The sequence below is a fragment of the Lactuca virosa genome, chromosome 3, assembly GCF_052849685.1.
Source record: "Lactuca virosa cultivar CGN04683 chromosome 3, Lactuca_virosa_CGN04683_v6, whole genome shotgun sequence".
NCBI lineage: Eukaryota > Viridiplantae > Streptophyta > Magnoliopsida > Asterales > Asteraceae > Lactuca > Lactuca virosa.
The window spans coordinates 220,036,552-220,055,541 of NC_136428.1; the positions used below are offsets into that span (position 1 = coordinate 220,036,552).

The 18,990-nt window shown below is 36.6% G+C and overlaps 1 protein-coding gene across 1 annotated transcript; it reads left to right on the forward strand.

Moving 5' to 3' along the window:
- Window positions 1-9,926: 9,926 nt before the first annotated feature.
- On the forward strand, window positions 9,927-10,589 carry LOC145164422 (uncharacterized). The gene has a single exon (XM_079083141.1). It carries the CDS (start codon window positions 9,927-9,929, stop codon window positions 10,587-10,589), a length of 663 nt encoding a protein of 220 aa, XP_078939267.1.
- Window positions 10,590-18,990: the final 8,401 nt, after the last annotated feature.

Here is an 18,990-nt window from a genome sequence, read left to right on the forward strand (position 1 = left end):
GTTAAAACATATTGTTAATGTTTTAATATTTACACGTTGATATTTAATTTTTATTTTAATCAACTGTGTAGTACACGGGTCTCACACCTAATATTAACATAACTCCGCAGTCGTTTTAATAATATGGTTTATTTAAATTATAATAATTTTTTATTTGCGTGTCTATAACAAATAAAGTAAGTGAATAAAACTAATTTTTAAATATAGAAATGTTGAATATAATTTAGGGGAACTCACTAAACATCGTGCTTACCCAGTTGAATAAAAATGTTTTTCAGGTACTTCTATGATTCGCAAGAAGGGCAAGGTTTAACTGTACACATGCGCTTTCGCAACATGTTTCAGCAGAATGTGATCATACTCTAATATAATTTAATAAACAAAAATGAAAAAAAATATATAGTTTAAAATCGGGATGTTACAGCTTCAATTCTACCCAACAACAACAATGGGGATCAATCTCTCAACCGACCCAGTATCAGCAGGCCTACATGGTTGTTCAACCCAACTTGCAGCCACATGCCCACTCTTGTTTTGATTCTTCTTCCAATGCTCCTATCGATCAAGCTACACAACTACCTCTGTTTTTTTTTACTTTCATGAGCATGAATGATCTGTCTAATGGTGGTTGGTTCATGGACACAGGTTCGACTACACATAGTCATGCAAACGAAGGTATATTAAATTCTTCTACTTCAAAATGCAATACTCGTTCTGTCATAGTTAGTAACGGATAATCTATAAATGTGACTAAGAGCAGATCCTCTATTCTTTACACAATTGATCTAATCGTACTCTTCATCTCAGTAGTATTTTAATTACCCATGATATCATCAAAAATTTAGTCTCTGTTCATAAATTCATTAGAGATAACAGTTGTTCTATCGATTTCTATGCTTTTGGTTTTTCTGTTAAGGACTTCAAGAAGTTCTTCTCCGTTGTGATAGCTCGGGTGATTTATACCCCGTTACTGCTCCTTCTGTTTGGCATCAACATTTGGGTCCCCCGATGACAATGCTTTTAGAAAACATTTGTCCCGCTTATCAAGCGGGCATAGATGTCTGACTTCCTTTTATTCTTTCAGATTCTAGTGTTTCTTTTCCTGTTGATATTATTAATTCTGATTTTTGAACATCTCCTTTGACGAGTACTAGTGGTTTAAAATATTATGTTATTTTTTGGATCATTTTCCACACTATGTTTGGTTGTATCCATTGAAGCGTAAATCTGATGTTTTTGTCAAGTTTGTTCATTTACATGCTTATGTTCGAAATCAGTTCAATCATCACATTAAGGCCTTTCAATGTGATAATAGGGGAGAGTTTGACAACCATGATTTTCATGTTCTTTATGACAGTAATGGTATTTCCATTCGCTATTCGTGCCTATACACCTCTCAACAAAATGACAAATCCGAGTGCATGTTGCGAACTATCAAGAATACTATCCGTACATTACTTTTTATTCCCACCTTCCTCCCACGATTGGGGTGGAAGCCCTCCACATGGCTTGTCACTTACTTCACATTATTCCCTCTACTGCAATTCAGAATGATTTGCCTCACTTCAAACTTTTTCAAAAACACCCAAGATACTCCTATCTTAAAATTTATTGATGACTATGTTATCCCTATCTAAATTTAACTCACAGACTTTCTCCGCGGACAACACTATGGATCTTTCTTGGTTATCCCTCTCATCATCGGGGCTATAGATGCTTTTATCTTTCTACCAAAAAAATCATTATCTCCCGTTATGTGGTTTTTGTTGAAACCATCTTTCTGTATGGCTCTTTTACTCCAAATAATCCTCCACCTTATGATTTACTTGAATAATTCATTGACTCCTCTCCTATAGCTCACCATTTTCGTACCTCCTCCCCATTGACTACTCCATTTGTTGATAGCCCTGTCAATTTATCGTTGTCGGTAGATTCTGCCACCTTGTTTGCTATTCATCCTCCATCTCCCATGGTTGTTCCGACACCCCCTCCCTCGCTACCAACTCCTCTCCGACAGCACCTATGATTACCGAGTCTCATCCATGTTCCGTTCTGAGCCATCCCATGAACACTCGATCCAAACATGAGATATTTAAACCAGTTACGCATCTTAATATTCTCACTGAAATTGAATCTTCCATTCCCCGGTCTTACTTACATGCATTAGATGATCCTAACCGGCTTGCAGTGATGCAAGCAGAATATGATGATTTGATGAAAAATAAAACTTGGACTCTTCTTCCACCACCTATGGGCGTTAATACTGTTCGATCTGTTTAGTTATTTAAGAAGAAACAAAATACGGATGGCTCTCTAAACAAGTACAAGGCTCGTTTGGTTGCAAATGGAAAAAGTCAAAGTTTAGGAATATATTATGACAAAACATTCAGCCATGTTGTTAAACCTGCAACTATCAGAACAATTCTCAGCCTCGCGGTATCTAATCATTAGCTTGTCCATCAACTTGAAGTGAAGAATTCTCTCCTTCATGGCCACCTTTAGGAGAGTGTTTTCGTGCATCATCCACCTGGTTCTCCTAATCCTTCCTGTGGAGAATGCTTTCCTTCATGGCCACCTTCAGTACACATACTCATAAATAATTCTCAACTATTCAATCACAAAAATCAATTACATTTATTTTGTTACCAAGTTTCAAATTGTTAACTAACTACTAAAACTAATATACTCTCTTAAGCCAATGCTCCTAGCATGCTGATTGTGCTTGACCCTGCTAAGAGCCTTCATGAAAGGACCAGGATGATTATCTTTTGATAACACCCGTTTCACCAGGAGACGTCCATCTTCAACCATATATCTAATGTAATGATACTTTCTGTCGATATGCTTGGAGTTTCCATGGTCTTTTGGTTCTTTGCTCAAAGCAACTGCGCCTTCATTATCACAGAAGAGTTCCATTGGCTCTTAAATGTCCGGGACTACTCCGAGATCTCCGATGAAATTCTTCAACGAAGATACTTTCGTTAATGCATCACTCGCTGTGATGTACTCTAATTCACAAGTAGAATCGGTCACCGTTGTTTGCTTGGAGCTTTTCCAAGTCACAGTTCCACCATTCAATAAGAATACACAGTCAGATTGAGAATAAAAGTTGTATTGGTCTGTTTGAAAGCTGGCGTCACTATATCCAATCACTCTTAAAGTATCTAAGCCGCCAAGAACTAGAAACATGTCTTATTTCTTCGTAAATAATTAAGAATAATCTTGACTGCAGTCCAATGTGCTCTGCCAATATTTACCCTGAAATCGACTAACCATGCTCAAGGCATAAGACACATTAGGGCGAGTACATGTCATAACATACATGATCAATCCTATAGCTGAAGCATATGGGAATCTACTCATGTCATCTATTTCGTCATCAGTATTGGGACTTTGAGTCTTACTCAACTTGACAGTATGATGAATGGACAAATGCCCTTTCTTGGAATTTTCCATACTTAACGTTTCAATATTTTATCCGAGTATATACTTTGGCTAAGACCAATAAGATGTTTCTTTCTATCCATGTCAATCTTATTCCAAGAATGCAATTTCCTTCCCCTAGATCCTTCATAGCAAAACACTTTCCAAGCCAATATTTCACTTCTTGCAAGGTTAGAATGTCATTTCCTATAAGGAGTATGTCATCAACATAGAAGACTAGGGAGGTCACTACACTCCCACTAGCTTTGACATAGACACAAGACAATCTTCACTAATAGAGAATCCAATATCTTTGACTTTCTATTGGAAGCAAAGATTCTCAGCTACGAGATGCTTTTTTAATCCATAGATGAATTTCTCACTTGGGAAGAATTTGTGAGGCGCATAAAAGCCAAGTTTAGCTCCCTTGGGAAGAGTTTGTGAGGCGCATAAAAGCTAAGTTTAGCTCCCTGAGACGCCAAGATAAATTGGTGAATGAGTTCTTTGCTCTTCAAAAGGGCAATATGACGATTGATGAATACACCAAGAGGTTCACTGATAAGCTTCCCTTCCGTGGGAATACATTACCCAATGAAGGGAGATGGGTGAACTGTTACCTTAATAGAATTTCAGGTGACGATTCCTTGGAAGTGGGAAAGGCCACGACACTTGATGAAGTGATTGAGGTGGCCTCTAGAGTGGAAGACATGATACTCAAGAAACCAAGTGAGAGACAAGTGATCGGTGAAAAGACAAAATTCCATGGATCTTCGGGATGACATAAGAGGAGTCACTCTACATCTAGCTACTTCAAGAGACATGAAGCTAAGGATTGTATGAAATGTGGAAAGTGACATGGTGGTGAATGTAGAGTCAGGTCGGGAGAATGTTTCAAGTCTGGACAAACCATTCACAAGACTAAAGATTGTAAATTGAAGGATCCAAGCAATGTGGAATGTTACTCATGTCATGAGAAGGGGAATTACAATGCATAGTGCCCAAAGAAGGGGAGTGAGACTGTGGGGTCTGCTGCCAACAAGAGCGTAGAACAAAAATTTGTGGTGGGAAGGGGGTACTTGATGAATGAGAAGAAGCAAAGACAACCCAGGATATCGTGGCAGGTACACGACTTGTTGACTCTAACCTTGAACACATATTATTTGATTCGGGTGCTAACTACTCTTTTGTATCTCATGATTTTTTTCATAAACTAATTGGGCCCTTGCCATATTGTCACGATCTTATAGCATTGAAATAGCCGATGGTACCCATATCTCGGTGGGCCACATGTACCCTGATTGTTCTCTAGAAATAAATGGTCGGACCTTTTCTATCAACTAACTCCTAATGGGAATTAAAGGATTTAATGTGATAGTGGGAATGGATTGGATAGGAAATAATAATGCAAAAATATTATGTGGAAAGAGAATGGTCTCCATCAAGACCATCAAGGGAGAAAAGATCTATGTGTATGGAAACCAGGACAACAAATTTCCTTGTGTGATATCGGCCTTCAAGGCTCAAAAGTGCCTCTTAAAGGGATTTGAATCAGTTTTAGATTATGTCCTGGATGGAAAGAATGAAAATGAGAAAATTGAAGAAGTGAAGAAGTGAAGGTGGTTAATGAGTTTCCCGAAGTCTTCCCCGAAGACTTATCAGGTTTGCCACCTGTAAGGCAAGTTGAATTTGGAATTGAACTAGTGTTAGGTGTAAACCCCGTTGCTCATTCAGCCTACCATCTAGATCCAACATAAATGAGATAACTTATGTCCCAACTTCAAGAATTACTTGAGAAAGGATTCATCCGTCCTAGTTCGTCCTCTTGGGGTGCTCCCGTGTTATTTGTTAAAAAGAAATATGGGTCAACGTGTATGTGCATTGACTATAAGGAACTCAACAAGGTCATAATCAAGAATAGATACCCCTTACCTGACATTGATAATTTGTTTGACCAATTGCAAGGATTGGATTACTTTTCCATGATTGATCTTCATTCTAGTTATCACCAAGTTTGAGTGACAGATGAAGACATTGGAAAGACGACATTCTGAATGTGTTACGGGCATTATGAGTTCCTTGTGATACCCTTTGGACTCACGAACACCCCGACCATTTTTATGGATTTGATGAATAAGTTTGCAAGCCTTTTCTTCATAAGTTCCTCATTGAATTCATAGATGACATTTTGATATACTCAAAGAGTTAAGAACATGAAGATTACTTATGCAAAGTTTTACAACTACTCAAGAAGGAGAAACTCAATGCAACGTTCTCAAAATGTGAATTTTTGTTACGGGAAGTTCATGTTTTGGGACCCGTGGTGCCGCATGAAGGTGTAAAAGTTGACCCCATGATTATTGAAGCAGTTACGAAATGGGAACCCCTGAAGACTCCAACCGAGATAAGAAGTTTCCTTGGGCTAGCTGGTTATTACAGATGGTTTATCTAAGACTTCTCTAAAGTCGCGGTTCCACTTACCCGACTTACCAAGAAAGAAGTGAAATTTGTGTGGCGTGAGAAGCAACATGAAGCATTCAAAATCTTGAAGAAGAAACTGTGTGAGGCTCCAATTCTCATGTTACCTGATGTGACAACCCGAAATTTATTCCGTCACTGTAACCCTTTCCGTTAATAAAATTTATTTTATTATTAAAATTGCCCATTAACTTTTAAGTTAAATAATTCATCTAGGGTTATTGTCATAATTTCCTACGTGTAGGAAATCAATAAAATCACATATAATACCCTCGATAATGCTTTGGAAAAATTTCTAATTTACGACTAAGTCGGGTTACGGTCATTTAATCGGGTAAAATCTTAAACTCAGTTTAATGTCGGGATTGGGTGTGTCCCCACCTAACCGTGGACTCAACCCCATATAATGGTTGAGTGGACTCCATTTGAACCTTTTCACCCACCTTGGAACTTTCTCTCTCTACTCTCTCTCTAAAAATCGGGTTTTGATCAAGAATCACCTCATTCAAGCTCCAAAATCGTAAGTAATCCTTCCTAGCTTGTTGTTTAACTTAACATGCATGCAAATCTATGGGTTAAACTCTCAAAAACCCCAAAAACTTGTGTTTACGGTTTGGGAACACCTCCCAAAAACCGTAAACTCCCATAAGGGGGTTTTGAAGCCCCAAAACCCTTTCAAACCTCTTCTAATGTTTAGCTATGGATTAGGAACTTGCATGCATGAACTTAGAACACCAAAATCATGTCTTTATGGGACTAGACATGAGTTTACGGTCCATGAACATTCATGAACCGTAAACACCCTAAAAAGGGGTTTTGATGCCCCAAAACCTTTCCAATGCTTGGCTAATGACCTAGAAACTTGCTTGAATGATCTTACAACCCTAAAACATGGATTGAGAAGTGTAAACATGAGTTTAAGGTTTGGGAAGGTCTCCCAAAACCATAAACGCCTCCAAAGGGTGTTTAAGTGCCCTTAACACCTTGTATGGCTTACAATTGGGTCTAGAACCTTGCATGCATGACCTACAACCACCAAAACACATGAAAAATGGACACACATGAGTTTACGGCCGTAAACCCATGTGTTTACGACCGTAAACTCCCCAAGGAGTGGTTCAGAAATCGTAAACTCCCCAAGGAGTGGTTCAGAAACCGTAAACTCCATAAAGGGTCCATTCCAAGCCCCAAACACTTCCTAAGCCCTTGAATCAACCCTAGAACCCTTCCTTGTGAAGCATGAGACCTTGAAGCACCCAAATGCACCATTCCCATGAGTTTACGGCCGTAAACTCATGGGGGATATGGTCTTTGGACCGTAAACACCCCTAAGGGCTTACACTTGAAGAGTAAACTCCATATCAAGGCCCAACACTCCTTAGATGCAACCTGAATCATTCCTAACACTTGAAATAAAGTGTTTTCGCGCCTCGGGTGTATTATCTTACTTAATTAGTAGTTCAATGTCTAATTAGATACAATTATGTATCTCCTCATGTTACATAGGATCCTCGCGCGTGTTCAAGCCCTAAATTGACACTTAGCATCCTATCCGGCACATTTCTCGTCTGGTGAGTTCATACCCCTACACTTTTCCGAGTTTTTCATGTTTTTCAGGGGGGAATACAAGCAAATCATAAAGGTTTTCGTAACTTAAAAACTGATGTAATTATACGATTTCCTGACAAACTTTAGATAATGTATCCCTTTTGTAATATGCGGAGCATAAGGGACGTTTTCTAAATATAATTACATAGTTTTCAGAACAGCGTGGAAACTTCTCAAACCATTCAAATTATTATGGGAATAATTTGGGATCTTTATTACTTGTATTACGGAATTCAAATTTCATGCAAAGTCAACATATATAAACTATGTCTGATTTAGTTTATCCATGTTAAACCTAGAGTATCTTGCTAAATAATTACTTTGTGTTTAATTATTTATACTCTACTTTGTTCCAAACGATTTCGAAATTCGATGACGACCAGTTATCCCGTGAATTAGTTAACACTAGCTTGTGAGACTTGGCTTCGATATACCCTTCGGGGTACCAGTAAATCCTCTCCGAAAGTATAACCAGAGTCTCCTGGAGGGAGATCATGAAATTTGTGGATAGATCTATTCGGGACTGACAATCCTACACCTAAACTGCTAGCTACAGTTAGGCGGGCACGCCTGGGGTGACAAATTTTGGAAATCGAACGACGCCTGAAGAACGTCAAGGAGGTCACGGGTCAAATCAGTATGGTTATACGACTCACAATACGTGCTAAATTAACTAACTCTATTCACGGATTTCTTTCTTTCATCTATAGTTTTATGTACTAAAACTACCTACTTTCATACTGGAGGGGAATTCCAGGACCCTAACTTATGGTTTTTCTTAACTTATTGATGATTAGTCAAGGTTTTTCTCATTCTATGGAAACCAACTTACATGTTAGAAAATATGGGATTTTCTGGGAAAACATGCTTATGTATTTCATAACTCAGTAACAATGGTTTTTTTCGATATAACAACAATCTTTATTAAAGGAAATGAGTTATTTATCACAAGATTAAATAACCGGTTTTCCTTACAAAACATGCTTATGAACTCACCAGCTTTATGCTGATATTTTAAAACTGCTTGTATTCTCAGGTTCTCGTTAGACAGGTATCCCGTTACTTTTGGAGAAGACGGGGTGTATAGAAGTCTCGTCTTTACTTTTGATATACTGATGTATATAAACTATGTATTTCTCCACTCTCAAACGAATGTAACTTTTCTTATGTAATGTAATGGTTGTGTTTACTATGATTACTATGTTCAATGGTTGTGATACTACGTATGACGTCCTCCGCCCCGGAACGATTCCGCCGCCGGTTTCGGGGTGTGACACCTGATGGTATGGAAGACTTCATAGTTAATAGTGATGCCTCCAAAAAAGGACTCGGTTGTGTGCTTCTACAACGAGGAAAGGTCATTGTCTATGCTTCATTGCCTGTGTGATTGTTTTTTCCCTAAAAATTTGGTGACACTACCTTTATGGCACCAAGTGCAAATTGTACACTTATCACAAAAGCCTTCAATACATTTTTACACAGAAATAATTAAACATGAGGCAAAGAAGATGGATAGAACTCATCCATGATTATGATTATGAGATCATATATCATGAAGGGAAGGCGAATGTGGTGGAAGACGCCTTAAGTAGAAAGACTCATGAGCAACCTATTAAAGGAAGCTCAATGTGAATTGATGTAACGTCCAACTTAATCCAAATGATAAAGGATGCTCAAAGTGAAGCCATAAAAGACGAAAAGGTCAAGAAGGAGAAATTGGGAAAGAAGATTGAGTTTGGTAAAAACAAACAAGGATTGATGATCATTAAGGGATGAATTTGGGTCCCTAAACATGGAAAGAACCAAAATCTAGTTTTAGATGAGGCTCATAAGTCCAAATTCTCCATTCATCCCGGGAGTACAAAGACCTATAGAGATTTAAGGAGATATTTTTGGTGGGACGGAATGAAACCAGGAGTTGTGAAATACATCTATAAATGTTTCACTTGTGCTCAAGTCAAGGCGGAACACCAATTTCCTTATGGAAATGTTCAATCACTACAAACACAGGCTGGAAAATGGGAAGATATTACCATGGAAACGACATCATCTAGGTAATTGTAGACCTCTTAACCAAGAGTTTACTTTTCCTTGTCATAAAGGAAACAACCCTTTTAGAAAAACTTTCAAAAATCTATGTTGATGAAGTAGTAAAACATCATGGTGTGCCACTTACCATTGTATCGGATAAAGTTGCTAGATTCACATCTAGGTTTTGGAAGTGACTACAAGAAGAATTGGGAACAAAAACATAGTTGGGCATAACATATCGTCCACAAACGGATGGGCAAACCGAAATGACCAACCAAACATTAGAGGATATTTAAAGGTCGTGTGTGATGGATTTTGGTTGAAAGTGGAATGACCACTTACCTTTGGTGGAATTTTCTTACAACAATAGTTATCACTCAAGTATTGGGATGCCGCCTTATGAAGCATTGTATGGAAGAAAGTGTAGAACACCCTTGTGTTGGCATGAAGCTGGAGAGAAGAAACTCACGGGTCCCGAACTCGTGAGGCTAACAAATGAAAAAATAAAGGTCATTAAAACTAACATGAAGGCGGCTCAAGACATGAAAAAAAGTTATGAAAATTTTCATCAAAGACCTTATGACATAAATGAAGGTGAATTAGTAATATTGAAAGTCTCTCCATGGAAAAGAGTCATGAGATTCAGTAAGAAGAGTAAATTGAGTCCAAGATACAGCGGACCCTTCAAAATGTTGAAGGTGGTTGGAACCCAACCCTTTAAGTTGGATTTTCCCCAAGAACTCCAAGGAATACATGATGTCTTTCATGTAAGCTACTTGAAGAAATACTTTGGAAATGAGGAATTGACAATTCCATTAAAGGAATTGAGAATCGATCAGAAGAACAGGCTAGTGGAAGAACCAGAAGAAATAATAGAAATGAAAACCAATAAACTAAGGAATAAAGAGATTGACTTGGTGTTAGTTAAATGGAAGCACTCTCTAGGTCCCAATCTCACTTGGGAAACAATAGAGAAAATGATGAAGAAGTACCCCTACCATTATGGAGTACGAGGAGTTTCCAAGGACGGAATCCTCTTAAGGGGTAGGTAATTGTAACATCCTAAAAATTTAAATAAAAATAAATTAAGGATATTATTGGTTTAATTATGTCAAATAATATGATAAAGTTAAGAAAATGCAAATAATGGTAAAATTTAGAAAAAAAATGCCCAAATTAGAGGGACTATAAGTGAAAAGTTGATGAAATAAAGATGACTAGCACTCCTTTATTTCATTCTAATCGTATTTTGCAAGAAATTGGAGCTCCAATGGGGATTTCTTCAATTCTTGACGTTTAGGGTTTGATTCAAGTATGGATTGAGCAACCAAGAAAGTAAGGGGAAGAATCAAGAACTTCAAGGTAAAACCCTTCCTCTATAGTCTTGAAATTCGAAATTTGAAGAGGGTGAAACCTCAATGTCGAGTTTTGTGAGATTTAATGATTAGGGTTTTGGTTTCTAACCTCCCTTAAGTTGTTTTGATGATCCCAACCTCAATCCAATCATCCCATTGATGGATTTGAGGATTTGGGTGAAAACTCTCATGAACCCTAAAAATTTAAATTAGGGATTTCATGTTTGTACGTTAAATTTAATTGGATTCAATGACCAAGATGAAGTTTAACAACAAGAAACCAAATGGGAATGATCAAACTCATCCATGATGGTAGAATCATGAACAAGCTTGAATGGGAATGGAATTTGGGGACATTATTATGAAAAGCATATAATCCATTGTAGTTAAAGCAATTGATGAGTAAAGGAAGTTCATAATCATGAATGGATACTCCTAGAATGAATTGGATTCAAAACACAATGTGTTACTTAATTCCTTAATGGATACATGGAATTATTGGCCATAAGGGCATTGTTGGAAATATATTGATAACCACATAATTATTGACATCTAAGAAGTGAATGACATTCATGAACATTAATTGACACAATAGAGATGATATTGGAACACAAACATGAAGGGATGCTAGTGAAGTTCTAGTCCAAGTGATTTTTTGTCCCAAAGGGCAATTTAGGAATATGGAATGGAATTGAGGATTCCATGGCTAGATTAAGTATTTACAATGAAATTAGTAATGAGTTCATGTGCTTGACAACATGCACTTGAGTATGCAACAAGTTGGGAACGAGGATTCATGATTATGGATGATAAAATACCTCCTAATCATGTTTGAGGACCTAATTAAATGGTACAAAGTGATTTGGAACGAGGATTCAAGAGCTATGCAAAGTAGAGTACCATTTTGTTAAAAATCGCATTTATGTGTGCAGACCTCATTGCACGGGCCGTGTAATGGCAAGGCAACCATTACACAGGCCGTGTAATAACCTGAACAATGTCACGTATTTTTTCATGACTTTTGCATACGGACTTGGAGTGACACGCGGTTTTCGTCTACGTTCATATTTTGCATAAGGAATAGTTTAAAGTAATAAAATTTAATAATTGAACACTTGAGGGGTATTTTGGTCATTTTTAATGACTTATGTCTATATTGTATAGGTTGTGTCTAAGGGGTGATTACTTGTGAAGTTGAGCTAGAAGGGAGTAGCAACCTTCATTGGAGAACTAGGTGAGTATGTGTAGGCTTTTCCCACTTTAGGGTACACAGCTAAAACGAATTTTTGATTAACTTGAAAATGTGCTTAAAGTATTTGAAAATGAAGTTGTTTTACTTATGAAATGAGTATTCTTGATATTTATGTATAGAATGTGAAAAGCACGTGAGGTTATGATAATAATAACTTGCTCGAGCCACAATATTCCCGTAACAGGATATAGAGGAATCTATCGGGGTGGCGCTACCCCTTCGCGAGATAGATTACCTAATGGATATCATTCTAGAGTGGATTGATTATGTTCTTTCCACCTTGGTATAGACTTGGGGTTATTGCTAGACGCTAAGATCAAAAAATAGTAACGGTTCAATACCATAATTAGCATGTAATGTTAAAAGGGAAAGAAATATGAAAATAAATGCCTTTTTAATCATATTATATATAATGAAATGTTTTGATAAATTGTGATAAATGTTTTGGGTCTCAAACCCACATATCTCACGAGACATGTTGTCTTATGTATCTTGTTTTAATGCAATGTATCTCAGGTGAAGGCACACATCCCATTGTTTGTTAGATCATCATTGTATATAACCATGGCCTATTCACTTGGTACTCACGGAGTTAAATGTAATAGTTTCTTTATATTTAATGTAAACATTCTTTAAGAAAACCGTTATTTCTTTTAGTAAAAATAGTAACCACAATAGTTCCTTCTATAATAATTTAGTTTATACTAGTTATATATAATCTAATATCGAACATATAGTTAATTGTGTGAATCTGCCCTAAGCCCACAACCAAACAAGGAACAGGAAATAAGGCGGAAAGCACACATCCAACTATCTATCGGATATTAATTAGATATAACCCTGATGTATAAACTAAGGTATTATAGAATTAACCACTAAAGGTCTTTTAAGTTATACCAGTTTAATAAAATGGATTAAACCTTTCACTGATAAGTTTCTAGTTTAGTTTACTCAATGTTCTACTTGAAAAGTATGTTTTATACTAGAAAACGGTGTATTGAATTAGTGTACTATGACCTGAACCATACCAGGTACTCCTTATGATTACTTAGTATATGCGGAATTTATATATAGCTAAGATCGGATAGATAATAGGCTGGGTGAATCTGCTCTAAGCCCACAATCAAACAAGGAACAGAAAATGAAGCGGAAAGCACACATCCTACTAGCTGTCGGAACCCGATTAATATGTATCACAGATGTATAAACTAAGGAATCATAAAGTTAGCATTATAGGTCCCTTTCTAACTGAATGTACTAAGACTCGACTGTTTTGTTTGTCGCTTGTAATGAATTAAGTTTTCCCTAGTTTATAACTATCTTTACTCGAAAATAGTTTGATTTACCTTTTATGTGAGATTAGCACATCATGAATGTAATGGGAAAATGAAAGTATGCAGTAGTCTTTTAAACTGACTACTGAAGTACTGCCTACCTTAAAACCAGTTTGGTAATTAAGGTAAAATGTGATGAGGTTGTAACCATACTCGTTTTGACTAGTATAAAACTGTTGGGTTTTGAGCATTCTAACACTCCTAAGTGTACATGCAACCCTAAATACCTTGGATCTATGTTTTCTCTATTATACATGCGAATATGAATATCCAAGGTATTCATCCTAACTAGCATAATAACATTGATTCATATGAATATATCAAGTTAGAATTACTTACCTCTTTGATGTAGAATGACTTCATGAAGCTTGAGTGCCTAGTGCCCCAAGTGTGACACCTCAAATGGTTCACACAACACCAAATACACTTGGAATAACTTGAGAGAACATACACACTTCATGAAAATTAGCTAGCCCTTTTTATCATTCTCGTGACCGATTTTGTCAACAATAAGATGCTTATATAGTTAGTGACAATTAGGGTAAACGCTAATTGTCATGGCTTTCCATTTCCTTGGATCCATGGGTTCAAACATACCATGGAGCATCCATGGAGCATCTTATGGGTTTTAGCCCAACTTGACAATCCATGGAGCATTAGCCCACTATACAAGTATGGGTGATTTACAAAATCAACCTATATATTTAATTAGTCTTCTTTTGATCACTTAATTAATTCTAGATTACTTCTTGATCAATACTAATTAAATAATCTTATTAATATATTATAACTTATAATATATTAACAAACCTTAAGTGTTATTTCTCTCATTATAGTTTCTCCAAATGCATGATGCCATGCAACCCAAATGGACCATGTCGGGTCGGGTCAAGTCTTACCAATTATAGTTATGGACTTAGACATTAATCCAACAGTCTCCCACTTGGATAAGTCTAAAACTATTATTGCGTATGACTTCAAGAACCGACTGGCAATCGTAGCTCTCAAAAGCTTCCGTCGAACTCTGACCTTACCGATGATCTCTGACCTTTGTCAATGACTTGTCCATTAGATAAGGGATCATATATTCCTCCATTCTAGATATCATATGGACTGAGACATGGATTATCAATCATTCTCTCTGTCCATTTGTTGTTTCCCGATTTCCGATATATGATGACTGACTGATTGAACACATCAAATCAGTCCTGGCTTGGCCAAGCACTCACATGTGTCATGGCTAAATCATCGAGGGGCCCACAAATATCGCTTTTATCCCGAAGGTAAAAGGAATGGATAAACTTCGACTCATATGGCTTGTTCTACTACTTGTTGAATCATACACAAAGGCACATTTTATAACATCGAGTTACCAATGTGGTTTCGTGCAATCAATGTACAACCAACTCATAGTAACAACTCATATCTCTAGGTTTGAAGAATATAAGATATTATCGTCTCATGATCACTCGTGATAAAATCCATGAAGTGATTCAAATGAGCGCGGGTTGAATCCAATACTCAGAACTTATGAGCACTCATGAGTGTTGTAGCACCACTTTGTCCACCAACTTGGACCTCTACAAACCAACCGATGACAGTCTTGATTCATATCTACTTCCAACATATGACCGACTGTGGATGGTTTGAATAACGTAATCATTCAGGAAGAGCGACTTAGTTATTCTGGAAGTCAAAACATGCAAAGAGAAACGCAAGAATAAATTAATCAAATATGGTATCAAACCCTATGAATATAAATAAACACTTTTATTTATCACCATACTGATTACTCATTATTCATTGTTTCGGTTTTATCAACTTTATACTTGAATTAAAAAGACTAGTTGTCCCATGCTCCAAGCATGTACACTATGTTTTTCTTAAACAATAGCTTTGCCATACACCAAGTATGCACTCTATGTTTGTCTATGATCCTTACTTTGTGAACTAGATCGATTGAACATACTTTCAATGATTCTCTTTTCACACTCCCAAATCCTTATCGAAAAATATAAGAATTCCAAATTCCTAACATTTACCAAAATCTGTTTAGATTTTAAACTTATATGCACAGACCCTCTTGTAATGAATATGTACAAAGTCACAAAGACTTGTCATCAGTCATTATAGGTTATTCCAATGGAGATCCATTCCATGGAGACGAAGTCTCAAAGCACATTGCTTTGAATATCCTTCTTGCATTAAGTCTTCTAATCTTACACATATAACTTCCACCTATGGAGACAACTCCATATTCTCATTTTGACTATCACTTCTGAACGAGAGATGCCTCTTTTCAGAATATGTCAATATGGTCCTTCCAATATTAACAGTTTACTTCCAACTGTCCTTGAGCAACCAATCTTTGGTAAACCTTAGATTGTTCTCGACAATTGCTTAATCCTTTTAGTCATATCCAATTCTAGACCTTTTCCCTTCTTAATGCCCCAGGCATTCGGAAAATTTTAGAAAGGACAAATATTATAGCACATGCAATCGATCCTGTACCCAAAGCAAATGGGACACGATTCATGATGTCTCACATAAAGACATGATTCTAGACCAGTCTTTTGCTACAATAATTTTTGTTTGCCATGTTTTCAAAATTTGACTATGAAGAGGGATGCCGTAATCATAACCGAATTTTAAGAACGTAATATATAGAATTTCCTTAAGTTGAACCAATCCAACATGAAATTCATATATATATTCTTGACTAAAATGATTAAGGTCTCAATCTAAGCCTTTAGAACTGAAATGAAGTATATCCTCTCCCTTAATTATAGCAAAACAACTTTTTCAATCCATGCAGCCTCACGAATTGAAACTTTTGTTTTCTATAATTAACATTGCTAACTTGCAACACTAACAATAATTATCATGCTCCCACTAACATGATGATTATTAGCATAACACTTATTCTCCCACTAGCTTTGACATGTACTCAGAAATCAGCTGGACTTTCTAGAAATCAATACTTTATTGACTTTGTTACCAAAGTTCAGATTTCTGATACGAGATGCTTTGATAAAACTTTATCAAAATCATACACCTTTCCTTAGATAGCATGCATGTGTGTCTAAACAATTTCAGAACTATGAAAAGGGATGCCGTAATCACAGTCTCAATTGTTTAGACCTTTTGCCATCTGCTTCAAATCTACTTGGTGGAAGTGTTTCCTCACCATCATTTTCATGAATCGGAGAGAAACCTTATGACCCTTAGATTTTATGGTGTATGTGTTCTTATCCATGTGAATCGTCAAAACCATAGTCACAAGACAAGGATAATGACAAATCCAAACTCATATGGACTGAACTTATGCAATCTTAACTTCTTGCCACCTGGCAGTAAAGGACCTGCCATTGCTTCCAAGTTGTTATGCAACCAATTGATAACTTTCAGAACTCCTATGCAAAGCCAACTTTAGCTGGAATGGGCACAGAATATGTCAACACGATAGGTTATAAACCTCAAGTCGTGTGCTAGTGAAGAACCTCAGGTTTTATTCTTGATTAGTTCTTGAAATTTCTTTTAGGATCTTTAAGACTCCCACTGTCCTCTTGACATATAAGACTATCTTGCCAAATATTCAAGAGATAGTGCGGATTCTTTATCAAGACAAACACTTCACACAATTGGCCTTAGTTGGTCTTTGTTTTATCCAAAACATCACAACTTACCAACTTCAAATGTACAAGAGTAGGACACTTTTACTCTTACATTTGACAAGTGTTATAAACCTTTCTTTAAGATATGTCACTCAACTTACAGTCTTGGAGTATGACTCTAAGACTTGTTTTGAAACGAAGTATGACTCATCTTCTTGATTTAACCATTTCAACAATTCATGACTCCCCTTCTTAGTCATAAGAATGCTCTAAGATGTCCTTAGAAGACCAATTGTGATGTGGTTCTTTAATCATTAAGATGATCACAAAACATTATACTAAGGTACTCTCCCATCTTTTCAGATTTGAGAAACTTTAATCTTTCTGCCTAATTTGATTCTTCTTATTCGTTCTGCCATACACCGAGACTTTTCCAATGCTTCAGAATTATACTTAAACTTATAAGTATAACCATATTTACTAAACTTTAGTAAATCATGACGAATAGTCTTAACGAGCTTTGTGGTGGACATGACCAGTGCACAAGAATGTGTACTCGATCCCTTTAGTCCTTCACTTGATTCACACATCCATGTGAACAAGTCTTAATTTTCCAATGCTTGAAAGTTCTCATTCATCATACTATTCAACTTGCATGATTCCAAGTTTCTATCCAACTGAAGCCTTGGGAATGAGAATATTTCCTTATTTGGTAAATTATGACACTACCACAAACGAAAGAATCAAGTCTATTTTTTTCAAATATTGCTATCAATGGAATCATATAAACAACCATTTTTCACAAATACCACTTGTAAGGATATTTAAAATAAATATAAAATTAAAACCGTTTATTTTATTTCAAAACTTTGCGGAAAAAACTTATCCTTACAGTGCAAATGCATATGAAAAACTTGTTGTTATCTATTCCTAAGCAATATATCATAACTCCTAAGTAACAGCTCAAAAATTCTGATGCGATCGAAATCCATCTTCGTGATCAGAATCAGCATTTACTTCCTTTAAGTTTCTTCACTTTTCTTTGATTCTTAAAGCATCAACATGTGACCCAGTCACATCATGTAATGAGAATCTCATAACAGAAACTTAACAGAGTTAGATAGTGGACTTTTACCTGAAGAAGAGTCAAACTTCTTGACTTGATCAACCTTTTGATCTTTCAGGTAAATAGGCAGCTTTGCAATCAATTCCCCTTCCTTTGGCAAGGTAAACATATGGACTCTTTGGTAATGGGACTATCTCAGACTTAGCCTTTCTCTTTACCATTTGGTCAACCGGGTTGACTATGGCCAATCCCTTTCCATTGGGAAGAGAATGCTTTTTCTGTGTATCCAATGTTACCATTGTCAATGTCCATTGAAGGTTTTGGGAGTTGATCTACTAATCAGATTTGCTCTACCAGTGCTCCAAATCATTGCTGATTAAGCACCAAGCAAATAGATATGATCATTAAGGTTCATGTCATAGTCTGTTTCATAGTAGTCCCAAAGGAACTCACTATATGACTTAGAAAGTGATTGAACATCCAACTTTCTCAAGACATTGACACCCAACTCTCCCGGCTTGTCAATTGGTGAGTTTATCTCCAAGAAGTGATCACACATAGACTTTGCTTGCCATTAGGGCTTGAGTGACCTTGAACTTGTGGGTTAGGGAGAATAATTAGAGGAGGTGGAGGAAGTAAAGTTCCAAGAGATTTGGGAAGATCATAGATGTCTGAGCTAGACATCTTTTGGGAGATATTCAAGATAGTTGATCTAAAGTCCTTAATATAACACCCAATTTGAAATATTAAGGCTAGGACCCAACAAACTATTTCATAACTTGGAAGAGGGATGCCGTATTCCAAGCTATAAAATATTTGAAGGTAGGTGAAT